Consider the following 27,650-nt stretch of genomic DNA (forward strand, 5'->3'; position numbering starts at 1 on the left):
TGTTAACTGCTTGACACTCACACACTCATACTCACACACACTCACACCGCCTTATGTTAGCCTACTGTCTCTGGTCGGTGCCGGCACTGGCTACAGGCGGCAGGGGCCCACTGAGCACAGTTAGAAGCCATCCTCCGGTCTCACCTCCTGCGAGTCCTGGCACTCTTCCACTTCAGGCTTGCTGTTCACCCAGCACAGCACTGCCCTCACGCTCACGCCAGTGTCTGACTCTGCCAGTCATCTCATCTAATTCCTTCTTTCTTCAGAGATTTCCCTAGGATTAGGTCCTGTGGAGAAAGTTGTAGGCCTGTGTGAATGTCAAAAGGGCTTACTCTAAGAAAGCCTTCTATACAAATATTGAATCATTATGTTGTATCCCCTGGAACTAATATAATGTTGTATGTCAGTTAGACTGCTCAATAAAAGGAAAAAGAGGACCTTCCCTGGCAGTTCAGGGGTTTAGACTTCACCTCCCAGTGCAGGGGTTGCTGGTTCAGTCCCTGGTTGGGGAGCTATGACCCCACATGGCTCACCTTCTGGGGAAGATGGCCTTAGGGAGGGACCCAGAATGGCTACAGTTAGAATAATGCCCTGGCCTGACATCCAGCTGGTATTCCTGGTATGGCTGGATCAGATGTTTCTGTCCAGTCTCCATCCTGAGTGCTTATTAAGTATTTGAATAACTCTTAAAATACCATTACCTGACACCATTTATGATATTTTACGTAACCCATATGGACTGCCCATGAGAGTGGGTGTTTATTATTACCACTATTTCAGAAGTGAGGAAATAGAGACTGAGACATCCTAAGTAAGATTACTGTAAGTAAGATTACTTACTTAAGATTACATCCTAAGTAAGATTTAGGGTTACACAGCTAGTAAGAGATGGAAGCAGGACTCAGAACAAAGGCCTTTTCTGTTAAATGCCAAGCTGACTTTCCAGTTTTCAGTCTCTAAATACCTAGGACTTTCAGGAAAAGGGAGGTTTACAGGACCAGAGGGTGAATGCTTGAAGGTCAGATGCTAGCTGAGGATGGGAAAGGAGGATCTAGTTTAAGCATTATGGGAATGTACAGATGGGACTGCAGCCATGAAATTAAAAGATGCTTACTCCTTGGAAGGAAAGTTATGACCAAACTAGATGGCATAATCAAAAGCAGAGACATTACTTTGCCAACAAAGGTTCGTCTAGTCAAGGCTATGGTTTTTCCTGTGGTCATGTATGGATGTGAGAGTTGGACTGTGAAGAAAGCTGAGCGCCAAAGAATTGATGCTTTTGAACTGTGGTGTTGGAGAAGACTCTTGAGAGTCCCTTGGACTGCAAGGAGATCCAACCAGTCCATTCTGAAGGAGATCAGCCCTGGGATTTCTTTGGAAGGAATGATGCTAAAGCTGAAACTCCAGTACTTTGGCCACCTCATGCGAAGAGTTGACTCATTGGAAAAGACTCTGATGCTGGGAGGAATTGGGGGCAGGAGGAGAAGGGGAGGACAGAGGATGAGATGGCTGGATGGCATCACTGACTTGATGGACGTGAGTCTGAGTGAACTCCGGGAGTTGGTGATGGACAGGGAGGCCTGGCATGCTGCGATTCATGGGATTGCAAAGAGTCGGACACGACTGAGTGACTGATCTGATCTGATCTGATCACATGTAAGTCAAACATCTCTTCCCAGGGACTTCCTTGGTGGTGCCGTGGCTAATACTCCAAGCTCCCAATGCAGGGGGCCTGGGTTCAATCAGTGGTCAGGGAACTAGATCCCACATGCCACAGCTAAAGATCCCACCTGACGAAACTAAGACCCAATGCAGCCAAATTAAAAAAAAAAAAATCTCTTCCCCAAGTAGTTTTTGGTCTAATGGAGTGAGTAAACAAGAATATGAAGCTGAAAATACTACAAGGACAGATAATAAGTAATTTGTAACTCAGAAAAAGAAAAATAGTATCTCATCAGGGCAAGCAGGGTTTAACTGAGGAGGTCCAATTAAAAGCCTGACTGGATGGTAGATAGGAGAGTTGCAGGAATTTATAGAATCAAAGTTTTGTAGAAAACTTTTTAAAATATCAGGTCCAGGGGCTTCCCTGGTGGCTCAGTGGTAAAGAATCCACCTGCCAATGCAGGAGACACAAGTTCGATCCCTGATCTGGGAAGATCTCACACGCCTCAGAGCAACTAAGTCCGTGCCGCACAACTATTGAGCCTGTGCTCTGGAGCCCGGGAACTGCAACCATTGAGCCCATGTGCCGCAACTGTTGAAGTCCACGTGCCCTAGAGCCCATGCTCCACAACACGAGAAGCCAGCGCAGTTAGTGTCTGTCCTCTTAGTTTTGTCAGGCTCATATGTTTGTTTACTCTCTCCTTTGGGTCCACCTCTGACTTCATTGGAGAAGGAAATGGCAACCCACTCCAGTGTTCTTGCCTAGAGAATCCCAGGGACGGGGAGCCTGGTGGGCTGTCATCTATGGGGTCGCACAGAGTCGGACATGACTGAAGCGACTTAGCAGCTGGACTGCAGCACGCCAGGCTTCCCTGTCCATCACCCACTCCTGGAGCTTGCTCAAACTCATGTCCATCAAGTCGGTGATGCCATCCAACCATCTCATCCTCTGTCGTCCCCTTCTCCTCTTGCATTCAGTCTTTCCCAGCAACAGGGTCTTTTCCAATGAGTCAGTTCTTCGTATCAGGTGGCCAAAATATTGGAGCTTCAACTTCAGCACAAGTCCTTCCAATGAATATTCAGGACTGATTTCTTTCAGGATTGACTGGTTTGATCTCCTTGCAGTCCAAGGGACTCTCAAGAGTCTTCTCCAGCACCCCAGTTCAAAAGCATCAATTCTTCAGCACTCAGCTTTCTTTATGGTCCAACTCTCACATCCATACATGACCCCTGGAAAAACCATAGCTTTGACTAGACAAATCCTTGTCAGCAAAGTAATGTCTCTGCTTTTTAATATGCTGTCCAGGTTAGTCATAGCTTTTCTTCCAAGGAGCAAGCATTTAATTTCATGGCTGCAGTCACCATCTGCAGTGATTTTGGAGCCCAAGAAAATAAAGTCTGACTGTTTCCATTGTTTCCCCATCTATTTGCCGAGAAGTGATAGGACCAGATTCTATGACCTTAGTTTTTTGAATGTTGAGTTTTAAGCCAGCTTTTTTATTCTCCTCTTTCACTCTCATCAAGAGTCTCTCTAGTTCTTCTTCGTTTTCTGCCATAAGGGTGGTGTCATCTGCATACCTGAGGTTATTGATATTTCTCCCTGCCATCTTGATTCCAGCTTGTGCTTCATCCAGCCCAGCATTTCTCATGATGTACTCTGCATATAAATTAAATAAGCAGGGTGACAATATACAGTCTTGACTTACTCCTTTCCCAATTTGGAACCAGTCCATTGTTCCATGTCTGGTCTTAACTGTTGCTTCTTGACCTGCATACAGATTTCTCAGGAGGCAGGTCAAGTGGTCTGATATTCCCATCTCTTTAAGGATTTTCCACAGTTTGTTGTGATCCACACAGCCAGTGAAGGAGAAGTAGATGTTTTTCTGGAATTCTCTTGCTTTTTCTATGATCCAATGGATGTTGGCAATTTAATCTCTGATTCTTCTGCCTTTTCTAAATCCAGCTTGAACATCTGGAAGTTCTCAGTTCACATACTGTTGAAGCCTGGCTTGGAGAATTTTGAGCATTACTTTGTTAGTGTGTGAGATGAGTGCAATTGTGCGATAGTTTGAACATTCTTTGGCATTGCCTTTCTTTGGGATGAAAACTGACCTTTTCCAGTCCTGTGGCCACTGCTGAGTTTTCTGAATTTACTGGCATATTGAGTGCAGCTATCAGGGCTTCCCTGATAGCTCAGTTGGTAAAGAATCTGCCTGCAATGCAGGAGACCCTGGTTCGATTCTTGGGTTGGGAAGATCCACTGGAGAAGGGATAGGCTACCCACTCCAGTATTCTGGCCTGGACAACTGGGGTTGCAGAGTCGGACACAACTGAGTGACTTTCACTTTCACTTTTTTAATTAATTAATTTGGCTGCCACTGGATCCCTATGGCATGTAGGATCTTAGTTCCCCAACCAGGGATTGAACTGGTGTCCCTTGCATTGGCAGGCAGACTCTTAATTACTGGACTACCAGGGAAGTCCTGATAGTTCATTGGTTTTTATTGCCAAATAGTATTCCATCATATGAATGTGCTGCATTTTGCTTACTGTTTTATTCACATTTGAATTGTTGCCACTTTGGGGCTACAGTGAGTAATGCTGCTGTGAACTTTATCTGGATGTATGTTTTCATTTCTCCTGGGAGTATGCCTAGGAATCGGATTGCTGAGTCTTATGTTAACTCTATCCTTGACCTTTCAAGAAACAGCGGCACTGTTGTCTAAAGTGGCTGCACCATTTTACATTCCAACATCCATGTATGCGGATTGGGTTTCTCTGCACCTGGGCTTCCCAAGGGCAGGAGCAGGAGTCTTGTGTCCGCCTTGGTGGCCAGGGCCTGGCCAGGCACCACACAGGGGCTGTCGGCCACAAAGGCTCCTTGACCCCTAGGGGTCTCTCTTACCTCAAGCTTTTCACTGTCTTCCCCTTTATTGTTGTCTTCTAGGAGCTCAGCTCGCAGTTTCCAGTTGTCTGGGAAAATGCCAGAAGAGCTCACCAGATGCCAGGAGGCAGCCCTTTTCTGGAAAATCCTTCTACTTGGATCTGCCCGCCGGCAAGAACCTCCAGTTTTTGACGGGGGCCATTCAGCAGCTGGGTGGGGTAGGTAACCTGCTTCTCCCCTGTGGTGCCACGTGCCTTCGTGGATTCAAGGGCAGGATCTGGAGAGGGGTTCTGCCTGTGACTTCCAGGTATTGTCAGGGGTATCACTGCATTTTCCAAAGCAGCTTAAATGTAAACCATTTTTTAAAAGTAAAGGTAATTTTTTTTTCCTAATTAGAAAAGTAATTTCTGTTCATTCTAGAATTCTGGAGAACTGGAACAGCAGAGTGGCACTGCTAAGGAGTGGACTTGTTGGGATAGGAGAAATGTGTGGCCCTGAAATCATTTATCTTTTTGCCATATTACAGAAGGTAGACAGACATACTCCTTCAACCTATCACTTTAAAGATTTTTTTAAATGGTGATAAAATTTATATGACATAAAATATGCCTTTGTAATTGTTTATAGGTTCATTCTTCTTAATTTAAAAAAAGTTTTATTTTGTTTTTTTTAAATTTGGCTGCCATGGGTCTTTATTGTGGCACACAGGCTCAGTAACTGCAGCGTATGGGCTTAGTTCCCCAACCAGAGATGGAACCCATGTGCCCTGCATTGGAAGGTGGATTCTTAATCACTGGACTACCAGAGAAGTCCCTGGAAATTAATTATTTTTAAATTCATGGACATTAATTACATTCACCCTGTTGTGTAACCATCACTCTCTGTTTCCCAAACTTTGATCACCCCAAACAGAAGCCCTGTAACCTTTAAGCAAGAACTTCCCCTTTCACCTCCCCCACCTCCCCAGCACTCACATCTACGTTATGTTTCTGAATTTGCCCGTTCTAAATAAGTGGGATCAGTGGGGTCACTGGTGTTGGTCCTTTTGCTTCTGGTTTGTTACACTTTAACATAAAGCTTTCAAGGCTCACCCGTGCTGTAGAGTAGATCAGAGTTTCCTTTCTCTCTCATGACTGAATAGTGCTCCACCGTATGGACAGACCACATTTTGCTTATCCATTCATACGTTAATGGACACTCGGTTTGTTTCGGCATTTTAGCTGTTATGAATAATGCTGCTGTGAACGTGGGTCGACAAGTGTCCCTTCGAGTCCCTGTTTTCAATTCTGTTGGACGCATACCTCGGAGAGGAGTTGCTGGGTCGGGTGATAATCCATGTTTAGCTTTTGAGGGACCGCAACTTCTTTTTTAAACCTACGTGCCAGGTTTCTCCCATCACACCGCAGAGAGATCATCCATCCTTCCTTTCACAGGGTGCTGGGGCTGGCTGGTCCTGGCTCATGAGAACCAGTTATTAGCATCTCTTTCCACTCCCACATTCAGGGATGTCATATGGCTACCTTGAAATCAGCCCCAGTAGTATTTTACCCCACAGAAACCAGCAAACGCTACAAAGCAGGGCTTTTTTTTTCCCCTTTCCCCCCAAGAGTCTGGCATTAAGCATTTGCCAGCTCACTACTGCTTATTTCCATCTTTTCTTCTTCCCCCAGACATGAGTTGTGTCATTGTGTTTCCAGCACTGTTTTGGGTTTCTTAGGATGAGTCAGACCCTCTCAGTGTCATAAAGGGCTTGCAGGTAAGATGAGCGGACACTTACGCAGCTGAGTAATATCCAGAACCCAATTTTATTTCAGGCTCCTCTTGGTAGTGTGGTAAAGATGACAGATGCAGCATCTGGATGGCCCAGTGTATCTTCACAGCAAAACCATGGCTTAGCCAAGCTCCTGATCCTCCAGTCCCATCAGTGTGCTCTCTCTCTTTCGGCAAACCCTCACCAGTCAGATATTCAGAGCCCACAAGGCTCTGCTGGGAGGACTACAGCTCTGGAGTCAAGAACCTGTGTCCTGTACATAAACCTTATTATATTTTGGGATGATGTCTTCTCAGGGGCCCAGCACAGGATTGCATCTGATCTGTTTAAGGACATTAATTCTGGAGCTTCTGTGAGCTGACCTGATTTCCTTCCTCAACCTGTCAATATTGATGATTCTACTTCTGCCTTTTGGGTTTCAGCCACCTCTGTGATCTGGTTTCAGGTAATTGAGGGTTTTCTGAGCAAAGAAGTAAGTTACATCGTGTCCAGCCGCAGGGAGGCGAAGGCCGAGAGCAGCAGGACAAGTCACAGAGGCTGCCCCAGCCCCAGCGAGGTCACAGTGGACACACCGCCCGTGGCCAACCCAAAAGGCAGCCGTGCTAGGCCCGCACAGAAAGCCATGGACCCAGTAAGAACCTCGTGGGGCGGGAAGTGTGTGTCTAGTAAACAAAGGAAGTAGGCCTTTGTGAGCCCACTTCAACAGTTTCTGGTTTTAGTTTCATCTGGTTTATTTTAATCTCTCATTTGAATTCAGGGGCTGAAACTATCTTATCACAGCTCTGGATCCACACACCTCAGTGACATGCCGTCCCTATGCCCTCCCTTCTGTGATAAATATTCACTTTTCCTGGGACTTCAGAGTCTGAGATTCAGAAACAGTAGGGGAGGACTTTCCTGGTGGTTCAGTGGTTAAGAATCCACCTGCCACTGCAGGGTCCATGGGGTTGATCCCTGGTCCAGGAAGATCCCACATACCATGGGGCAACTAAGCCCGTGCACCTCAGCTACTGAATCTGTTTGCTCTTGAACTTGCGCTCTGCAACAAGAGAAGCCCACACACCACAGCTCGAGTAGCCCCTGCTTACCACAACTAGAAAAAGTCCACGTGCAGCACTGAAGACCACCAGCACAGCCAAAAATAAATAAACATTTTTTAAAAAATAAGAAAAAGAAACAGTAGGGGAATAAACGAGAGAGGGCTTGTTAGGATTGACTGACACTTGTCTGCTGGGGAGTGTGAGCTTTTAAAGAGAGGTCTAAAAAAATAACAAAGAAGAAGAAGAGAGGTCTCGGGACCTTTGTAACACTTGACCTTGGGTGAATTCAAAATGCCCCTCCCCAGGCTTCGGCCGCCGGGGCTGCAGCTCCCCGTGAGTGACCCGAACCTGAGGATGGCTTTGCCTTTGCCTCTGGAAGGTTCTCCCAGCTTTCACTTCTGCCGCTGCTCAGATGTCCCTGCTCCCAGCTTTCCGAGGGACATGACTCCCAGACATCCTGGCCAGCCCCTGTGGAAACGTGTGTTTGTGCGCAGGTGGTCTGCACAGCTCCCCCATCGCTCCTTTCTTCCTCCAGGTGCCTCTGAGCAGAGGGAAGGAGCTCCTGCAGAAGGCCATCAGAAACCAGGTGAGCCGAGGGGGCCGGGCTGGAGGCCGGTGTGTCTGGCGCAGGGAGAGAATAAGCCCCGCCTCTGAAGGTTCTTCTGAAGCACTGACACAAAAGGCATGCCCGGCCAGACTTGTAGCACTGTCATGATTTCCTCCTTTCTGACGAGGAAGTGGGGCTCAGAGGAGTTCAGTCATCTGTCCAGAGTCACCCAGGCTGGAGGTGGAAGAGCCAGGTTTTGACTCCATGATCTTAAGAACCTGGGAGAAATGCGGTGGGGTGTCTTTCGCACGTAGCTGTTTGTCCCTTCTGTGAGGACCCAGGGCCATTACAGTTGAGTGGCAGCAGGAAGAGTTAATGTGATCTTGCAGAGGAGTGGTTCAAGTGCCATCAGGCTGGTGCCCTGGCCGTGGTCTGTGATGCAGGAGGGTGGTGTGGCCAGCGTAGCTTCCTGTACGATGAGGGTGGTGTTTATTGTGTCCCTCCTGTGGGCTCAGAACGTTCCTCACAGAAGCTCTCCCAACAAGCCGCTCACATGAACACACATGTCCCTTCCTGGTTCCGAGGTGGCCGGAGCAGAGCCACCAGCCAGATCCGTGCCTCCCAAGGTGGCCAGCCCTCTGCGAAGGACAGGGTCCTCCCAGGGTTTGAAGTCGACTTTCCAGGCTCTGTGCTTGCTCCCCTGCCCGCCTTCTCGCAACAGCTCCGCACATGGATGACCTGGAGCTCCCAGAAGCCAGGCCAGCCTGTCCCCAGGTGGTTGAGCCTCAGGCGGGGGTCTCGTCCTCCTGCCTCACTCCGCTTGTCTTTCCAGGGCAGCAGCAGTGGAGGCGGCAGTGGGCACGGCAGCAGCCTCCTGAGCAACGCCCGCTCCTGGGGGGTGCAGATTCTCCACGTGGACGGTACCCTTCCTGCCCAGGGCCGCAGAGGGGAGGGTTGGCAGCTTTGCCTGGGAACCTGGGCTGTGAGAGGGGTCCGCGTCATGTACTGGCTGAAGCCAGATGTATTCAGTCACTTACTGTGTTGGTCCACAGAGGTGGAGAGCAGCCGCAGCAATAGCAGAGCGCAGGTGCTGGGAAGGGCTGCTTCCTTTAACCCCGGGGCCAGCTTTCCTCAGCAGGATTGAATAAGAACCAATCCTAATATCCATTACCCCTTATCAGGTATTTACTCCGAACTAGGAAACACAAACACCTCATTTAATCCTCACCACAGTCTCTGCCCATTGTACAGATGAGGAAGTTGAGCCTCAGAGAATAGATTGAGTAAATTACCCATAGTCTTACCAGGCCCACATTCCCTCCTAGTTTGGCTCAACTACATTTCCTGTTCTTTCTTTCCTCTAGGGTTTGCCACACATTATAACCACCTGTGTGCAGGCTGTAATACATTTACATGAGAGCAGCTGTCTTGAATCTGCTGGCAGTGGCCAGCCCTCCCACCCAGCTCCACTTTGAGTCTGGCATTTTCTCTGACCCATTAAAGGGGGCAGGTCTAGATCCAGCCTGAGATCTGCCGGAGGGGCAGGGAGCTGTGCCAGGGCAGGTCCTGGTCTGGGATGGTGGGAGGTTCCATCGTCTCTGGAAAACCAGCCATTTCTGACTTGATCTAATTTCCTGCTTTTCTGTGTATTAGAGAAGCTCCAGCATGTATAGCTCCTGCTGGGTCTCCCACCAAGGATATAACTGAGTAAATGCCATGGCTTGATCTCCCCCACAAAACTGCTCTTCAGTAGCACCTTAAAGCCCTTATGGGTCATCAGGCACCTCCTGTTCAAGACTTGTATTCAGTGCTCCAAAGGAGCATGCAGCCAGCACAGGTACTTTTCCAGGGATAGAGGAGCCTGAGCTCTTTTATTATCAGCAGGTGCAGAGATGACACGTAGCCAGAAGGTGGCAGGCAAGGCTGGTGTGATCCAGTGAGCCAGGCCAGGTGGGACCTTCAGTCCCCCAGCCCCAGGACAGGGCTGTGCTGGGGAAACAAGAAGAGGAAGCCTTTGGCCACAGCCCTCTGTTTCCTCCCCAGAAATGCTGATACGGGTGCAGCAACTGTCTCTTGATGCTCCACGTGTGAAGAAACAAGGGCTGAAGAAGCCAGAGGTAAGTCATCCCCTCCCAAACTGAAGGGAAATGGGAAAGTCTGTGACAGCATTGGGAAATCCATGACCTGCCCCAGTCACCTCCTCCTGGCCTTGCTGGGAAAAGTGGGAGGAACACAGCCTCTCAGCTCAGCCCTGGTGCCTGCAGCCCTGTGTGGGGCCAAGGACTGCCTGCAGGTAAGTCCTCATGGCCTGCTGGCCAGGCTGCCATTCTGGGGATAGTTCTTGGTCTGGAAACAAGCCTGCAGATTGCATGGGTGATGGCAGAGGGGTGGTGGCATTTGAAATAGCTGCCATATTCCAAATTCTTGTTTGGCTTTTCCTTCTTTTTCTGGGGTTAGAACTGTGTACTACCTCAAGAGAGCCCAGGCTGATTTAAAGCTGCAGGGTCTTCACCCAGCCCTGAATTCAAGGAAGAATCAGGCCCTACAAGTCCGTCCAGGGCCTGGCACCCAGGAGAGGGACCACATCCAAACCAGGTGGAACGCTCAGCCTCACCAGCCCTCACCCCACCCCCTCTGGTCTGGGCATCTTTAAGGTTTCGCTGTAATGTGTACAGGCCTTCCCTGATGGCACAAGCATTAAAGAATCAGCCTGCAATGCAAGAGACCAGAATTTGATCCCTGGGTTGGGATGATTCCCCCTGGAGGAGGAAATGGCAACCCTCTGCAGTATCCTTGCCTGGAAAATCCCATAGACAGAGGAGCCCGGCTGGCTACAGTCCATGGGGTCGAATATACTGAAAGTCTCTTTCCCTCCAAGTTCTGCTCCCCAACCACCAAGCTCCCTCCCTGAGGTCAATAGTGTGAACAGTTGTGCAAATGTCCTTCCAGGACTCCCAAGTATCTACAAGCAAATACATCGAAATTCCCCCCTTTTACGCAAATGTGTAGTATTATTACTTTGCTTTGTTCGCTTAATAATCTCTTTTGTAGCTACTTGGGACTCTTTTGGGGCAAGTTTTGGGTGCAGTCTGCTGATGGGGGAGGGCCTGTTGAAGGCTTCTTTGGGCTGTGTTGGCCCTGGTGGCGTGGCCTGGAAGAGAATCTGGAATCCCCTTGGGCCCAGAGGCCCAGACAGTTACATAGCCACTGGATCTCTCATTCTGTCCACACCCTCCCAACTCTTTAGCTGATTTTTTAAAAATTTTGTTTCATTTGGCTTGTAACATTAGCTCTGTTTGACCTTGGCCTGAAAGCCAGTTTTGACAAACACAGTCAGGGTGTGTAAGATAGGGTACTGAAAACCAAAAGGCATTGTCTTCACCCTCATCCTGTCGGCTGCCCTGGCATGCCAGCCGCGCCCAGAATACACGGGCTGCTGCCAGTGAGCCCTTCCTCGGCGCCAGGTGTGTCACCTGCTGCAGTTTCATCTGTGCCACATCCAGGGTGTTAGGTGGGAACCCCGAACATCATGGGTGGCACGGGCCCCATTCCCACGGTGGTTGGGTTTGCTCCCCAGCCCTTGCTTGCTCTTTGCTCTGCCCTGCATTCCTTGCACAAAGTCAGGGCCCTTGAGATTCACGCTCAGAGCTCACCATGCAAAGAGCATGGTGCTCAGGTCTGCTCCAGCTCAGGGTCCAGCCGTGGGCAGAAAGCTAAAGTGGGGCAGACGAGCAGCAGCTCGGCTCACCGGGCCCAGTTCCTCGACCCCCCTAGCTCCCTCACATCCTTAACCTATTTTTCCTTTCCATTCAGGGAACATGTCCAGCAGAGTCAAGAACACGGAAAGGTCAGTGCAGGAGCTCTTCCTCATTTAATTGCCATCCCTCCCTCCCTAAACGCTCCCCCACGACTCCCTCTGTGGCAGCATCTGCTCACTTTTCTGCGGCAGGAAGCAAGTCCAGGTTGTGTACAGCCTCGTCCTGTTGCCAGGGCCCGAGCTTCAGAGAGGAGGGCAGCGGGAGAGGGAGTCTGTGAGCAAGTCCAGGGCTGCTGGGCCGGGCCTTCTCTGTAGAGCGAAGACCTCCTGTGGTTGCAGCCTCTGGCTGTTCCCAGGCATCGATGGAAGTTCAGCATCCTTTTCTTTCTGATTCAGGAGAAGTTTGGGGTGGGCAGTTTGACAGCTGCCTACTGCTTTCAGAAATGCCAAACTCCCTGAAATTGACAAATAGGCAGATTGACGGGCCCAGCTCCCGGCTCCTCTTGGACAGCAGGAAAGTTTCTCCCCCTGGATATTTCTCCCAAAGATGCTCTGTCGGTGGCATTTATTCGTGCACAAATGGGAACTAATAAGGAAAGTCACTTGGCACCTCTTACGCTTGCAAATCAAGGAAGTCTGTGGGAGAATTGATTTTAATCACTGTGTCAGTTAATTAGAAAGATGAGGAGTCACCCCAAAAAAGTAATTAAGGAAGAAAGGCTGCTTCTGCTCGGGCACTGGGAGCTGAGAAGCGCCAGCCTCTTGGGGATTTGTGGCAGCTAGCTGTGCCCAGCCTTTCGGTGCCTCAACTGCCCCTTTGACAGGACTTTTGGGCATCGTGGAAGGGCAGAAGGGGTTTATAATGCCTCAGAGAATCTGTTAACTGCAGATAGCCAGGTAGGTAGTAGGGGACAAATCTCGTGATTAACTGACTCCAAATCTGTTTTCCCAGCACCCCTTTGCCCTATTTTTTTCAAGAACCAGATTTCACTTTTTTTTTTTTTTAAACTGTCCTTCTGCCAAGACCTCGAAACACTCTTCAGTTCTCCTCCTTGCTGTTCCTCCTCTCTGAAACCCCAGACTCCTCGTGGAGAATTCTGTCTGAGAACCATCCTCAGGGCCCCTTGGGATTCTGAGACACCAGGAATTAAGATCTGGGAAGGAGCTGAGGCTCTTAGCAGAAACCAGCAAGGGCCGGGTTTCTCTTACCCAGCCAGGTTCCTGACCCTCAAGGTTGACAGCCTTCAGCACCCACATGCAGGAAGCTGAGGGTGGGCACATTTAGGACCCTGGGGTGGTAGAGGCTGGAGGAGATGGCAGCAGGGGCCTCACTCAGCCAAAGGAAAGGCACTCCTTGGGGCCACGAGGGCTCTGGCTCTGAGAGACTCTTGGGCTTTGGCAGAGCCTCGTCTCTCTGAGCATTTCCTGCGGGCAGAGCTTAGGCTCTGCACCAGGGCAGACAGATGGCTGACAGGCACACTCTTCCTTCCAGTGGCCAGACTGAAGGCACCGTTCCTCAAAGTCGAAGATGAGAGCAGGTGAGTGGACCACCAGACCTACATAGAGGAGAGGTACTCAGGGGCCCCAGGCTGCCATGGGGAGGTCTCATAGATCAGAGGAGCCAATCCCAGCTGGCACTCCTCTTGGTCATGAGTCAGAGGTTAATAATCCTATAGGTGAATTCTTTTCTTATTTTTTTAAATATTTATTTGTTTGGCTGTGCCAGGTCTTAGTTGCAGCACGTGGGATCCAGTCCCCTGACCAGGGATCGAACCTGGGCTCCCTGCACTGGGAGCTCAGAGTCTTGGCCACTGGACCACCCAGGAAGTCCCTGAATTCCTTCCTTTCAAAGCTCTGTGTTTTTGAGTCTGTGATGTTGCATCCAGGCTGTTTGACTCCCCATTTCCCCCATGTGTACACTGACACTCAATACAAAATCATTGCTGGTGTTAGTGCTGGTACAGTCTTTGCTAAAGTGAGGATCTCTGCGGTGCTATTGGGGTTCCCTTGTCAGATCACCTTGTATCAACACTTGACCAAGCCTTTCCATTTGCTGTGTGAAACCCTTTCCTGGTATGTGTTATCTCCTCATAGCCATGGGTAAGACTGCCATGAGAAGAGTCCATCCTCTTCCCAGTGGGGAAACTGAGGTCAGAGACATTAAGGGACACGAACACAGCCACTTTGCTAGTAAGTCTCAGTTTGAGGCTAGAGTCCACATCCAGCCTGGGGCCCTCTCCCCTCTGCCCTGTCTGTCCCCGTGAGGGCCCTTTCTTACCTAGCAGGAGAGTCACATCAATGATAACCTGATGAGCTGTTAGCTACCTGGGTTGTCACTGACTCTTCGGTAAGTACTAGATTAAAAGTCTGTGAAAATCCAGAATTAACCCCAGAAGTTTTTGTAAAGCCCAGGTGTCCCCAGAAGAGACTCCTGGGTCAGAATGCTCTGTGTCCCTCAGCTTTGGGCTGGCCACCAAGAGACCCAGCCCCAGGAGCCTGGCAGGCCTGCCCATGCCTCACATGACAGCGGCACACAGGACAGAGTTGGCGCTGGTGGCTCAAAAGCCAGTAGGAGGAATCCAGGGCCGGAAGGAGGCCCTCTCATCTCCCCGTCCAGGCGGGTTGGGGGAGGGGCATGTCCGTCACAGTCCACCTTTCACAACCAGCGGGTACAAATAGTCATGACTGGAATGCTGTGGCCGAGACGCCACTAGAGCCTTAGTGTCTCTGCACATGGAGCTGAGCCTTCTCTCGATCCTTCTTTGCGTGCTGTTCTAAAGCAGGCGCTCTTCAAAACTCAACATAGCCGCACCAGCCTCAACTTTTCAACCTCCTCAGCAGAAACAAAATAACACGGAGGAGGGCGAAAGGCGGGTACCAGGGCTGTGAAGGGCGCCTCCTTCTCCTTCAGGATCCAAGAAGACATTTTATTTTGGCTGTGCTGTGCACTCTACGGGATCTTGGTTCCCCAACCAGGAATCAAACTAGGGCCCCCTGTGGTGGAAGCTCAGAGTCCTAGCCACTGGACTGCCAGATAAGTCCCCAAGAAGACTCATTGGTTAATTTCCTCCTGAGGCTGCAGCGTCTCAATATGCCCCTGGTACCCAGGGCCTGCTTTCCCCTGGAGCACCGTCCACTGCACCCCAACATAGTGTGGTCAGGGGCTGCCGAGTACCCACAGATCACCACGTCTGGCTCTGAGAGTCTCCTGAATGTGAGCTACTTAAGGCAAACGACTCAGTGTATGTCTGACTGCCCAGAACCTTCACTGCGCCTCTCTTTTCCATTCAGAGCACCACGCCTCAGATAGTACAAAGGCCCAGCCCATAGCAAAAATATTCCTCTTCATGGAACAGGAAGATCACTGATCTGGTCTTAACATCCTTGCGTTTAGATTCTGGCATGCTAGAGTTCTCAGAGGTCACTTGAGGGTCGAGAAACAAAATGGAAAGGTGGGAGGAACTAGATCAGAAGTTGGGAGACGTGGCTTCCCATCTGGACTTGGCTGCTTATAGGTCACGAGCCCTTGGGCAAGCCACAGAACCTTTAGGGCTTCGTTTCCTCTTCTGTGATATAAAACATGAAAACACCGTTATTCTGCTCAGCTCAGAGGTTGCAGGATATGGGGGAGGCAGTGATTGTAAACAGGCTTGGAAAGTAGACAGGAAGAGTGTTCATTTAAAATATTAATCTAACCCAGTAAGGCAGATAAGAATGTTGTTCTAGTATTTAAAAGCTGGGCAAGTGAGGGATTTCCCTGGTGGTCCAGTGGTTGAAATTCTGAGCTTCTAATACAGGGGGCACGAGTTTGATCCCTGGTCAGGGAACTAAGATCCCACATGCTGTGTGACATGGCCCAAAAAAGATGGGCAGGTGAGAGTCTGCTTTATTAAGATGGGAATTCTCAGGATTTGGGCTGGCCCCTCTTCCTCGCCTTTTCCCTTCACCATTGGAGTCAAAGTGGAAGTTTTGTGTGTTTCAGGAAGTTTCGTCCTTTCCACCTTCAGTTTAAATCCTTTCCTGAAATTTCTTTTCTGGGACCCAAAGCCACCAGTCCTTTTGAGGCCCCGATGACTCCAAGCAGCTCGCACCATACCAGGTGGGTCTTTCTGGTTCCTGAGTACAAGGGCTGGTTCCAGGTCAAAGTCCTCCCCACTGGGGGCTTGCTGGTCAGCCTGGGGAATGGCCATGTGTTAGCTCCTTAGGCAAAGTCTATTCTGGGAACTTAGCCCAGAGAAGAGGGACACCGGGAGTGTTCATCCGTTTTATCTGGTGTTCTCCATCCATACTGAAGAACTTGACTTGTGTCCAAAGGGCATGAGGCTGGTTTCTGAACCTCAGAGTATAAACCTCCTTTCTTAGAGTCTCCTTGTGAAAGTGAAGTCGCTCAGTCATGTCTGACTCTTTGCAACCCCATGGACTGTAGCTTAAGGGAGTCTCCTTGGGGGCCCGTTAAAAATGCAGGTTCCTGGACTCCCCCGCTGCGGAATCACAGTCTCTGGTGATGGAGCCCCCAGAGCTCCGTGCTCCCAGGCTCCCCACGTGGTTTCAGTGCACGTCCAGGTTTGAGGCCTTTGAAGCTAAACATAGCAGGCAGAGGGTCTGGGGGACCTGCCACACTGTGTGGCCTGAAGTGACTTGTAGGCTGCTTGGTACCCCTACTCTGCAGATAGGTGAGTTTGGACCCTTCATTGACCAACGTGCAGAAGGCATGCGGTTCAGGTGATGACCTGGACACCTTCCCAGACCTTTCTAACTTACGGGCCAGGAGACTAGAGGGCAGATGCCCAGCCTGAGGGTCCCCAGTGCCAGGGAGGACCTGTGGTTTCCACCAGCAGACAGGGGCTAAGGGGTCAGGAAATAGTGCGAATGGGAGGAAAAACAGAAAGGGACTGTGGCAGTAGATGAAGAGCGGAGGAAGGCGAGGACAAGCCAGGGTGAAGTCCAAGGGCCCTTCATCCCTTTCCCAGAAGATACAAGGGACACAAGAGGGGCAGCCCAGCGGCTGCCTGGGCTGGGGCTGCGGGGGTGCTTGGCCTGGGAAGGCCTGGGGATGGCACAGGAGCTGATAAAGGGAAGATGAAGGGTTACAGTGAAGCGTCTGTATTCTTTGCCCATCCTCCAATCTCTAGACCATGAGTCTCTCAGAGAGAGTTTATGGACAGTACATCGTGTACCCTTTGTTCTCTCTCCTCACAAAGAGTAGCCAAATATTCACTGTGCTGGATCTTGCTTTTTTTTCCACCGAATATTTCTTAATTTCCTATTAGTACCTGAAGAGCTTCTTCATTCCCTTTAATCACTGCAGGGTATTCCATGGCACGGATTTACCGTATTTTATTTAACATATGCATGGATGATTTCCAGTCTTCTGCGGTGAATAGCCTTGTTCAGAGTAAATCTATGATTGTTCAAGTATATTTGCAGGACAAATTCCTAAAAGTGGAAATGCCAGGTCAAAGGGTGCCTACATTTATACTTTTGAGAAGTGCAGCCAAATCACTTTTCGTGGAGGTAATGCCAGGGCACACTTTCACTCACAGTGGATCAGAGCCCATTTTCCCGTCCCCGTGGCTAAGACAGTGAGCTGTCAGACTTGTGACTTCAGCCAGTCTGATAGGTCAAAACCCATATCTCAGTGTAATGTAATTTTCATTTTTCTCTTTATGAATGAGCTTAACTATGTTTTCCTATGTTGGATCATTTGAATCTCTCTTTTTTTAAATCTCTTTTTGTGTGAACCTTTTTCATAGCCTTTGCCAGTTTTTCTATTCAGTTATTGATCACTTATTGATTTGTAAGGAGCCCTTGGCTATGTTATTAGTTATAAATATCCTCAGTTCCTGGTGTGTTTTTTTGAGTTTGCTTATATTTTCTACCATGCATATATATACTTTTAATTGTTTGTCGTTGAGCTTTTTTTACTGTTTCCTGGGTTTTGTGTCATACTTAGAAAGTCCTTAGGGGAATAGTTTGGACCCACTGAATTTGCTCAAATACCAGTACCCTACAGGCCGTTTAAAAATGCAGGACTGACTACAAGTAATAAATGCTGGAGAGGATGTGGAGGAAAGGAAACCCTTCTACACTGTTGGTGGGGATGTAAATTGGTGTAGCCACTGTGGAAAACAGTATGGAGTTCCCTTAAAAAATTAAAAATAGAGTTGCCATGTGACCCAGCAGTCCCACTCATAGGCGTATATCTGGAGAAAATGCTAATTCAAAAAGATACTTGCACCCCAATCTCATAGCAGCAATATTTACGATAGCCAAGACACGGAACCAACCTAAATGTCCATAAATGGATAAAGGAGATGTGGCGCATATATATATACACATATATATGTACACACACACAGTGAAACACTGCTCTGCTCAACCATAAGCAAGACTGAAACAATGCCATTTGTAGCAACATGGGTGGATTTAATAGAGATTATGAGTGAAGCAAATCAGAGAAAGATATCATATCACTTATATGTGGAATCTAAAAAATAATACAAATGAATTTATTTACAAAATAGACTCACAGACATGGAAAACAAATTTATGGTTACCAAAGGGGAAAGCAGATGGAGGAGGGATCAGTTCAGTTCAGTTCAGTTGCTCAGTCTTGTCTGACTCTTTGCAACCCCATGGACTGCAGCACGCCAGGCTTCCCTGTCCATCACCCACTCCCAGAGTTTGCTCAAACTCATGTCCATCAAGTCGGTGATACCATCCAACCATCACATTCTCTGTCGTCCCCTTCTCCTGCGTTCAATCTTTCCCAGCATCAGGGTCTTTTCCAATGAGTCAGTTCTTCGTATCAGGTGGCCAAAATATTGGAGCTTCAACTTCAGCACAAGTCCTTCCAATGAATATTCAGGACTGATTTCTTTCAGGATTGACTGGTTTGATCTCCTTGCAGTCCAAGGGACTCTCAAGAGTCTTCTCCAGCACCCCAGTTCAAAAGCATCAATTCTTCAGCACTCAGCTTTCTTTATGGTCCAACTCTTACATCCATACATGACTACTGGAAAAACCATAGCTTTGACTAGACAAATCCTTGTCAGCAAAGTAATGTCTCTGCTTTTTAATATGCTGTCCAGGTTAGTCATAGTTTATCTTCCAAGGAGCAAGCATTTAATTTCATGGCTGCAGTCACCATCTGCAGTGATTTTGGAGCCCAAGAAAATAAAGTCTGTCACTGTTTCCATCTATTTGCCACGAAGTGATGGGACCATATGCCATGATCTTAGTTTTCTGAATGTTGAGTTTTAAGCCAGCTTTTTCACTCTCCTCTTTCACTTCCATCAAGAGGCTCTTTAGTTCCTCTTCACTTTATGCCATAAGGGTGGTATCATCTGTGTATGTGAGGTTATTGATATTTCTCCCGGAATCTTGATTCCAGCTTGTGCTTCATCCAGCCCAGCATTTCTCATGATGTACTCTGCATATAAGTTAAATAAACAGGGTGACAATATACACCCTTGATATACTCCTTTCCCAATTTGGAACCAGTCCATTGTTGCATGTCCAGTTCTAACTGTTGCTTCTTGACCTGCATACAGGTTTCTCAGGAGGCAGATCAGGTGGTCTGGTATTCCTATCTCTTTAAGAATTTTCCACAGTTGGTTGTGATCCACACAATCAAAGGCTTTGGCGTAGTCAATGAAGCAGATGTTTTTCTGGACTTCTCTTACTTTTTCCATGATCCAACAGATGTTGGCAATTTGATCTCTGGTTCCTTTGCCTTTTCTAAATCCAGCTTGAACATATGGAAGTTCTCGGTTCATGTACTATTGAAGCCTAGCTTGGAGAATTTTGAGCATTATTTTGCTAGCGTGTGAGGTGAGTGTAATTATGTGGTAGTTTGAACATTCTTTGCCATTACCTTTCTTTGGGATTGGAATGAAAACTGACCTTTTCCAGTCCTGTGGCCACTGCTGAGTTTTCCAAATTTGCTGGCATATTGAGTGCAGCACTTTCATAGCATCATCTTTTAGGATTTGAAATAGCTTAGCTGGAATTCCATCACCTCCACTAGCTTTTTTCGTAGTGATGCTTCCTAAGGCCTACTTGACTTCACACTTGAGGATGTCTGGCTCTAGCTGAGTGATCACACCATCGTGGTTATCCGGGTCATTAAGATCTTTTCTGTATAGTTCTTCTGTGTATTCTTGCCACCTCTTCTTAATATCTTTTGCTTCTTTTAGGTCCATACCATTTCTGTCCTTTATTGTGCCCATGTTTGCATGAAGTGTTTCCATGGTATCTAATCTTCTTGTAGGGATCTCTAGTCTTTCCCATTCTATTGTTTTCCTCTATTTCTTTGCATCGATCATTTAGGAAGGCTTTCTTACTTTTCCTTGCTATATCAGATGGATATATCAGATAGAGGAAGGATAAATCAGGGTTAACAGGTTGGGATTAACAGATACAAACTACTGTATATAAAATAAACAAGAAGGTCCTACTGGATAGCACAGGGAAGCATATTTACTATCCTGTAATAAACCATAATGGAAAAGAATATGAGAAAGAAGAAAGAACTAAATCACTTTGCTGCATACCAGAAACTAACACAACATCTCAAATCAACTATACTTCAGTTAACAAATCAAAACTCAAATCCAGGACTGAAATTCAAAGAAGTCAGGCTTGAGAAAGATGTGAAAGTCCTCAGGAAGGCACAGCTGTGTGGGTCAAATGACCCTGGCTTTGGGTATGAGCACGGAGCTGGAACGTCATCAGGGATTCTTGCCTGTGGTTTGAGGTGTGTGCGTGGGATCAAGATGGAGCTAAGACGGGGTACTCACAGAGAGGCCTCTCCTTCCTTGCTGCCTCTCCTGCCCACCTTGGACGAGTGGTGCCAACTGTAGGCAGGCCAGTCTGGGCCTGCCCTACTCTGGCCATTTTGGTCCCTCCTCCCCCACTGGCCTGGACTCCAGGCCACAGGGCCGCAGTTCGCTCTAAGGGCTCCAGCAGTGACCGCTTTCCCCCACCCTGTATTCTCCCCAGAGAAGCCAAGGACCAGGAGCCAAGCCGGCGATCGGCTGCCTGCACTGTGCCCAGGAGGAGGAAAGGGTACTGTGAGTGCTGCCAAGAAGCCTTCGAGGAGCTGCACAGGGTGAGCTCCTTCCCCACCACGCAGCTGCTCCCAGACGGTCTCTCCACCCTGGTGAGGTTGGGTGGTCTGCTTATGTCCCACCCCAGCCTAGTCTAACGCCCCGCCTGCCTCCTCTCACCCCGAACAGCATCTCCAGAGCCCCCGGCACCAGGGCTTTGCCCTGGAAGCCCACCTGTACGCTGAAGTTGATCGGATCATCGCCCAGCTGAGCCACAGCTTTGCAGACGTCCCCTTCCAGGCCAGCCTCCCCGGGTAAGCACCACCGTGCCACCCTGCCGCGGGTGGTGGGCACGACTGCCTTCTCAGCTCTCCTGCTGCTGCCCTGAGGTGGAGAGGAACCCTTGGGTTGGCGACAGCAGAGGCCCGGCTGTGGTCCCTCAGGGTCCTTCCTTCCCTTTCTTTTCCTGCCATCTTCTGTTCTCTTCTTTAGGGGGCGGTCAAGGGAAGGCCTTCATTTGGGGCTTCAGCCCATCAGATAAGGAAGGACCCCAACCAGAGCTCCCTTCCTGACGCCACAGTTGAGGGATGCAGGGGGAGCAATTCAGCTGTCGCTGCTGCTCCTGGCATGTGTCTGGTCATGTGCCTGTCTGGCCTTCTAGAAGTAGGGTGGGGGATTCCTGGATCTGTCCTGTGTAGGTGAAGAGGAGGGTCTCCTGCTTCTCTAGAAGTTTACCCCGGAAAGGATGGCAGAGGGTTTGGCAGAATCCCAGGGCCCTCTGAGCACCCCCGCCCCTGCTGCCCACCAGGGAGCTGTGGCTTCATACCGCACACCCCCAAGTCTCCACCTCAGGCAGCCTCCCTGGGCTCAGGGTGGACAGCCAGGACCGGTGCTGCTTTCTCTAGCCACCAAAGGGCAGCCTCCTCCATGACTGCCTTATTAAACAGAGCAGCCTCTAACCTGTTCCTCTGGCCAGCCCCAACCACAGACCGCAGAGCCAAGAATAGGCCTTTCACCTGGGACCCAGAATGGCAGCTCTCTTCTAAACACCAAACCCCAGAGGGGTAGCACCATACGGGCCTCAACTGTGCCCCCAGCCCGGGAGGACCCCCGCTTGCTCTGGAGTTGAACTCTGTGACCCACTGGGTGTTTCTGTCCCCACAGGCAGCCAGGCTCCTTGGCTTCCGACTGTGACCCTCTGTGTCCTGAGCCTCCGCCTCCCCACTGGCCCTCCCCTCTCAGGGCAGTGTCTCCCTGGAGGAGGAAAGACGATCATCAGCAGGCCCCAGGTGCCACCGAGCATGGTGGGACTGTGAGTGGCATGAAGGCAGCGGCAGAACCTGTGGAGGCTGGCAAGATTCCTGGACCGATAGCAAGCTGCCAGGAGCTGAAGGGGTCAACTGACAGCTTTGTGGACCCCCCAGAAACCCCAGGGTCTGGAAGCTCTGCTTACCAGGACCTCCTAACCAGCTCAGGACTTGCTGAACTCTCCTCTGGCCCAGAGCTGCCTCATTTTGGCCACAAGCGGAAGGTTCAGTTCCCCACTGGCAGTGCCGAAAAGAGGCCAGGCGCATCCTGGCCACAAGCCTCACTCTTTGTCCCGAGAGCCCCCAGCCCCTGTGGCACCCCCAGCTCCAGTGGCATCAGGACAACCAGCAGCAAGCACCTTCCCCTTCCAGGCCATGAGCCCAGGTCTCTGGCCTCCCTCCAGCCTGTGCGCCACCCACAGGGAAAGACCTGCCTCTCCCTCCCAGGCAGCCCCCCAGTAGGTTGGCAGAGTGCTGGGCCACACAGGCCCCCTGGCCTGGGGGAGGAAGGCCCCCAGGACCCAAGTGTTCTGAGAGTGCCACCCCTGGCCCTGTCTCCCAGCAGGCTGAGCAGCTCTGGGCCAGCTGCCCAGCCCACCTGCCCTCAGCTGCAGGCACAGAGCCCCCAGGAGGACCTGCAGAGAGCCCGGCTGCCTCTCCCCACCACCCTCTGCCAGCCGGCGGGCGGACCAGCTGCTCCCGATGGTTCTGGACCTCCCAGCCTCTTCCAGGCCCCTGACTCCCAACCCCAGCCCACCGCCAACAGAGAACTACTTTTATGAGTCCCCGCCCACCCCTGGGCATGCAGCTCTGGGCCAGACAGCTCCCAACTTGAGGGCAAGTTATACGTCAGCTGAGGGCTGCACACCCAGCCCAGGCCGACCAGACACACAAGGAGGAGCCAACCCGGAGTCTGGCCCTGGACGATCATGGCCGAGCTCTAGGTGCATTAGATGGAGCCAGTCCTCCCAGCCACCAGGTCTTTGGGGCTGGGGGCTGCCCTCTCCAGCCATGGATCATGCAGGCGCGGCCAGCTGCTCAGGCCAGGAGGCAGGGGCAAGGTTGGCATAGGGAGGGCCCACAGAGAAGCCAGAGCAGCAGGAGTCCTGGCCTGGCTTCCTGTCCCTCTGCAGGCACTTGCTCAGCCAAGAGGGTTAGTTGTCGGTGTTCCCCACCCCCACCCCAGCCTCCTTTCCCACAAGCGTGTGGCTCTCCTGCTTTCCGAGATGCCTGTGTGTTGTCCCCTCCCCCAGCCCCCCACGCTGGTGCACACAGATCCTCAGGAACATATGAAGCAGAGGAGGGGCTCGGCTGCACCATTTCCAAAGCTCCCTCCCTGCCACACTTACTGGGGGCCCAGCACTGACCCTCCCCTGAGCCCAGGACGTGGCCTCAGCCCCTCTGGGGACCCCTCTCAGCTCTTCCCTGCCGCCTCAGCTCTGGCTGCCCACCCAGAGTTCTGTTCCAGGGTCAGTAGCTCACCTGCCAACTTCTGCATCCCCCTCCTTCCCCGAGGACCTCCCCCCATTTCTTTCAGCTGAGCCATTAATCTGGAGACAGAGATGAGTTTGCTATCGATTCTTTGGCCACTTTTTTTTTTATTATTATTACATCTTGTACTGTGGTTCTTCTCACCCTTCTCTGCCTCTGTGTTTGTCTCTTTAAATGTTGAAGCTTCCAGAAGTCTGGTGCTATTCTGTATCTCATTTTGGAGGAAGAAACTTGGGCGGAGGGGGCGCCTAGATGCAGGTGAGGACCTGAGTTGTTAGTTTGGAAATAGAATGGCTATGTGTACAATGCTCACAGAAATCAGGTTTGGCCTTTTCATGCCATCCTGCTAAATTTCACAGTTAACCTTGGTTCAGGAGATGTAAAATAAATTTATTAATATCAAATAGCAAAGAGATGGGGCTGGCGTGTGATGTGTCTTGATCTGCCCTTCAGGGCCTTGATCTGCCCTCCAGGGACCCATGCAGGCTGACAGCCCAGCAGATACAGACAGAACAATGAGGTAGCAAGCTGGTGCCACCTGCAAGCGGGAGGGCGTGAGTGGGTGCCCCCAGCTCCGCAGGCCTGGCCCCAGAGGGCTCAGGGGAGGTGGGGGCACGCCTGTCCAGTCTGCTCAAGTCACTCGCTGGCCCTGCTGCCCACCTCACGGTTGCCTGAAGCGGGCGTACATGCCACCCACTCCCAAGGAATGAACCAGGGCTCCAGGTCCTCCTCTCCGCCTGGAGCCCAGACAGTAGCTTCTTTCCAGGCTTCATGGGTGCATCTCTTCTACAATTCAGGGACATGCCTCGTCCCCCACTGCCTTTCCCGCGACACTGCCACTTGAGTGGGGAGCTCCCCTGCCCCTTTCTCAGACCTCTGAGAGCCTCACGTGCTATTCACTCAAAGACTGACACACCAGGTCCTGATGCCCTTGTCACCATCTGCCCAGGACCTCGCATCCAACTATATGGCCTTCCCCTCCCATTTCAACAACTTGATGTGACATCTGGACGTCACATCGCTGCCAGGTCAAGCCCCAGCGTTACATCTCCCTGCCTCCAGGTCTCTGTTCCGGCTTCTAGGATGTCAGTTGAGAGAGGAACCCAGGCCACCTGAGCCCAGAGCCAGGACAGCGAGGTGCTGCTTGACACAAGCCCCTTGGTGGCTCCTCCACATGGGCACTGTTCACACCTCCTTCCCCTCCCTTCGTCTCAGCAGATGACCTTGACTCAGCAGGACAGCCTCAGCCTGCCCTGTGTCCCCCTTCAGTCTGACTCTCAGAGGATGCAGCGTGCCGCTGTCTGCTCTCCAGCCCACCCCACCAGCCTTGGCAGTGTCCTCCTCCGGCTCGTCACCTCTCCTTCCTTCTGACCGAAAACTCCAGCCTGGAGAACACTTGCATTGATTCAGCAGCTTAAAGAGAGCTCCCTTCTGTTCTCTGGCTACATCTTGCGGTCTACAGCCACTGCCTCCGTGCCCAAACCTCCTGCCCCGTCCAAACCTCTGCGGTGGCTCTACCCGAAGCACTCCGCTAGGATTGTCCCTTCCAAGGTCACCTCGGAGAACCTGATAATGACCAAAATTGGCATCCTTTTCCTTTTTTCCACCTTGTTGGAACCTGGCTCCCCTGCTCCCGCTGACCTCAGGTTCCCCTCCCTCCCCCAGCCTCTGCCCTCTCTACCACGGGCACTGGTTCCCTCAGCAGCCCCAGCCCACAGCCCCCAGCCCTCACTGCCTCTCCAGATGTGAGTCTGGGCCCTTGTTCTCACCTCCCAACTCTGGTTCTTTCAGCAAATTGGTAGCTCCACCCCTGACTCCCTTCTGAGTTCCAGTCTTCACCCATGCTGGGTGAGAAGGCAGGAGATTTAGCCACACTCAACACAAGACCCTTTACTACCCTGGGTCTTGGTTTCCTCATCTTTAAGTGAGGGGCTCATGTGAGATGATTGCAAGGGTCCTTCCTCCAATAATAAAAAAAAACAACCACCTCCTGTGAATCCCTTGTATGCCTCCTGTTCTACTTGCCTCAGAGGGACTCGCCTAGAACTCAGTCCCTGGGCGAGAACCACTCCCCTGCCCACCCCGTCTTACATCTCTCCCCCTTTCTTGGCAGCCCCAGGCCTTCCTGTCCCCTCTCCCTGTTGACCCTCCTCCCCTTAACCCACCCTGCCTCCCTGCCCTCTCCGCCACCTCCTGCCAGACCACCCTGGGCCATCCAGCCCCTGTGTGCCCACTTTTAGGCCCTGACCTGACCCTTGACAACAGCCAGAATGCTCTTCAAGGCACACCCTCCATATTCTCCATGAATCCTGTAGACTTCAAGTCACGCAGGCCTGAGTTCAAATCCAGGTCCTACCACTCTGTGACTCTGGGCAAACTCCTGAAAGTCAGCTTTCTAAATCTAAAGAACGGAAGTAAGAGTCGTTGCCACCTTACTAGGGAGTCAGAATGAAAGCTTGGTCTTCCCCTGGTGGCTCAGTGGTAAAGACTCCACCTGCCAGTACAGGAGACATGGGAAGACCCCACATTCCCCGTGGGCCACAACTGTTGAGCACACGCTCTGTCGCCCGGGAGCTGCAACCACTGAGCCCATGTGTCACAACTACTGAAACCCGCGTGCCCTATAGTCTGTGCTGCAACAGAAGCCACCGCAACGAAAAGACTGCACACCACAACCAGAGAGCAGCCCCCGCTCGCGGTGACTAGAGGAAGGCCACACAGCAACAGAGACCCAAGCACAGTCAGAAATAAATATTAGTAAATAAAAATATATTTTAAAAAATTAAATACGTTGATGAGGTGCGTGGCACATTGTAAACACTCAACAAACGTATTTCAGCCCCCACCAACATACACACACCTGCGAGTCCTCTGTTCTAGAAATTTCAATGGAGCTGATTTTCACTCATTTCCCTCGTTCATGGCTTGCTGACCCAAAGCCCCATCTCCAGTGTAAATCTGTGGATGAAGCCACTAAAGGATTGTATGAGACACCCCATCCCTGAGCTCCCCGACTTTCCAACAGCTGGTTCTCCACAACTCCAGGAGGATCGCTTGCATTGGGCAGAAGTGGCAGGGGAGCACTGTGCTTTTGGGCCTTTGGGTGCACAATCGCAAAGCATGACTCCAATGCAAGAGACACCTGTTTAATCCCCGGTCCAGGAAGATTCCACATGCCTCAGAGCAGCTAAGTCCATGGGCCACAACTATTGAGCCTGTGCTCTAGAGCCCAGGAGCTGCAACTACTGAAACCCGAGTACCCGAGGGCCTGTGCTTCACACGAGAAGCCACCACAATAAGTCCAAGCACCACGACTAGCGAGTAGCTCCCACTCACAGAGAAAACACGAGAAAAGCCCACGCGGCAACCCAAGACTCAGAGCAGCCATAAATAAATAAACAAGTAAACAAAAAGGAGGAGGCCATCCAGACAGCCAGGAGGGAGGAGACTGAGGCTTCCCTCCAAGAGATGCTCAAATGACAGTAGCAGTCCTCTCCTGGTTGAAAAGGACGGTGATGAGCCTTGGGAGGCGGCAGAAGGAACTCCTTGTTCTAGTGCTGCGGGCATTTCCCTACTCCCCGACCCCTCAGTATCATGTCCTCAGTCTCCCCGAGTGCTGGGTAGAGGGGACACCGAGGCCCACAAGCCATAAAGGAGTCCCTTGGGTTTTGGACAACGGCCAGGAGCTAGTTTCTTCCTCGGGAGTGTTAGGGCGACGTGAACACTGCGAGCTCAGGGTGAGTGAACCCTTGTCACCAGGCGCTGTTCTGAGCTCCAGAGGCTCGTCCACACACTTATCCCTCTGCAGCCCTGTTGGGGAGCACTTTTGAAGCCCCATTTCCCAGGTGAAGAAACGGAGGCTCAGAGAGATTGGAGGACTTGCTCCAGGTCACACAGCTGTTAACCAGGATTGGGACCCTAGTGGGTTTCCTGGAGCCCTTTCCCACCTCTCACCCTGCCTCCTTGCCTGGCACGGCCTCTGCTGCAGGCCTCTCAGACTAGGCGGGGGTCTGGGGGGCCTCTGTCAGCAGGATCCCTGCCCACTGAGCGCCCCCAGGTCCAGGGCAGCAGACTCCCCTCCCTAACCTGCAGCTGCTGCTGGGTGGGACTAGGTCTTCGCCCCGCATCAGCCCAGCTTGGC

At 50.9% G+C, this 27,650-nt stretch overlaps 1 protein-coding gene across 7 annotated transcripts in view; it reads left to right on the forward strand.

Moving 5' to 3' along the window:
* Positions 1–23,914, forward strand: part of DBF4B (DBF4B-CDC7 kinase regulatory subunit) — a 42,538-nt gene extending 18,624 nt beyond the window's left edge. For 6 of the 7 annotated variants that reach the window (XM_070389945.1, XM_070389947.1, XM_070389944.1 and 3 more), the window contains 11 exons: positions 4,610–4,764; positions 6,763–6,948; positions 7,893–7,943; positions 8,737–8,824; positions 9,948–10,021; positions 11,718–11,751; positions 13,154–13,199; positions 15,644–15,760; positions 20,665–20,773; positions 20,901–21,025; positions 21,876–23,914. In XM_070389945.1, coding sequence (XP_070246046.1) covers positions 4,610–4,764; positions 6,763–6,948; positions 7,893–7,943; positions 8,737–8,824; positions 9,948–10,021; positions 11,718–11,751; positions 13,154–13,199; positions 15,644–15,760; positions 20,665–20,773; positions 20,901–21,025; positions 21,876–22,800 — 1,910 coding nt within the window. In that variant the 3' untranslated portion in view covers positions 22,801–23,914. The remainder of the gene's footprint in view (positions 1–4,609; positions 4,765–6,762; positions 6,949–7,892; positions 7,944–8,736; positions 8,825–9,947; positions 10,022–11,717; positions 11,752–13,153; positions 13,200–15,643; positions 15,761–20,664; positions 20,774–20,900; positions 21,026–21,875) is intronic. The other variant, XM_070389948.1, reaches the window with a different exon arrangement.
* Positions 23,915–27,650: the final 3,736 nt, after the last annotated feature.

The sequence above is a fragment of the Bos mutus genome, chromosome 19 (genome assembly GCF_027580195.1).
Source record: "Bos mutus isolate GX-2022 chromosome 19, NWIPB_WYAK_1.1, whole genome shotgun sequence".
Lineage (NCBI taxonomy): Eukaryota > Metazoa > Chordata > Mammalia > Artiodactyla > Bovidae > Bos > Bos mutus.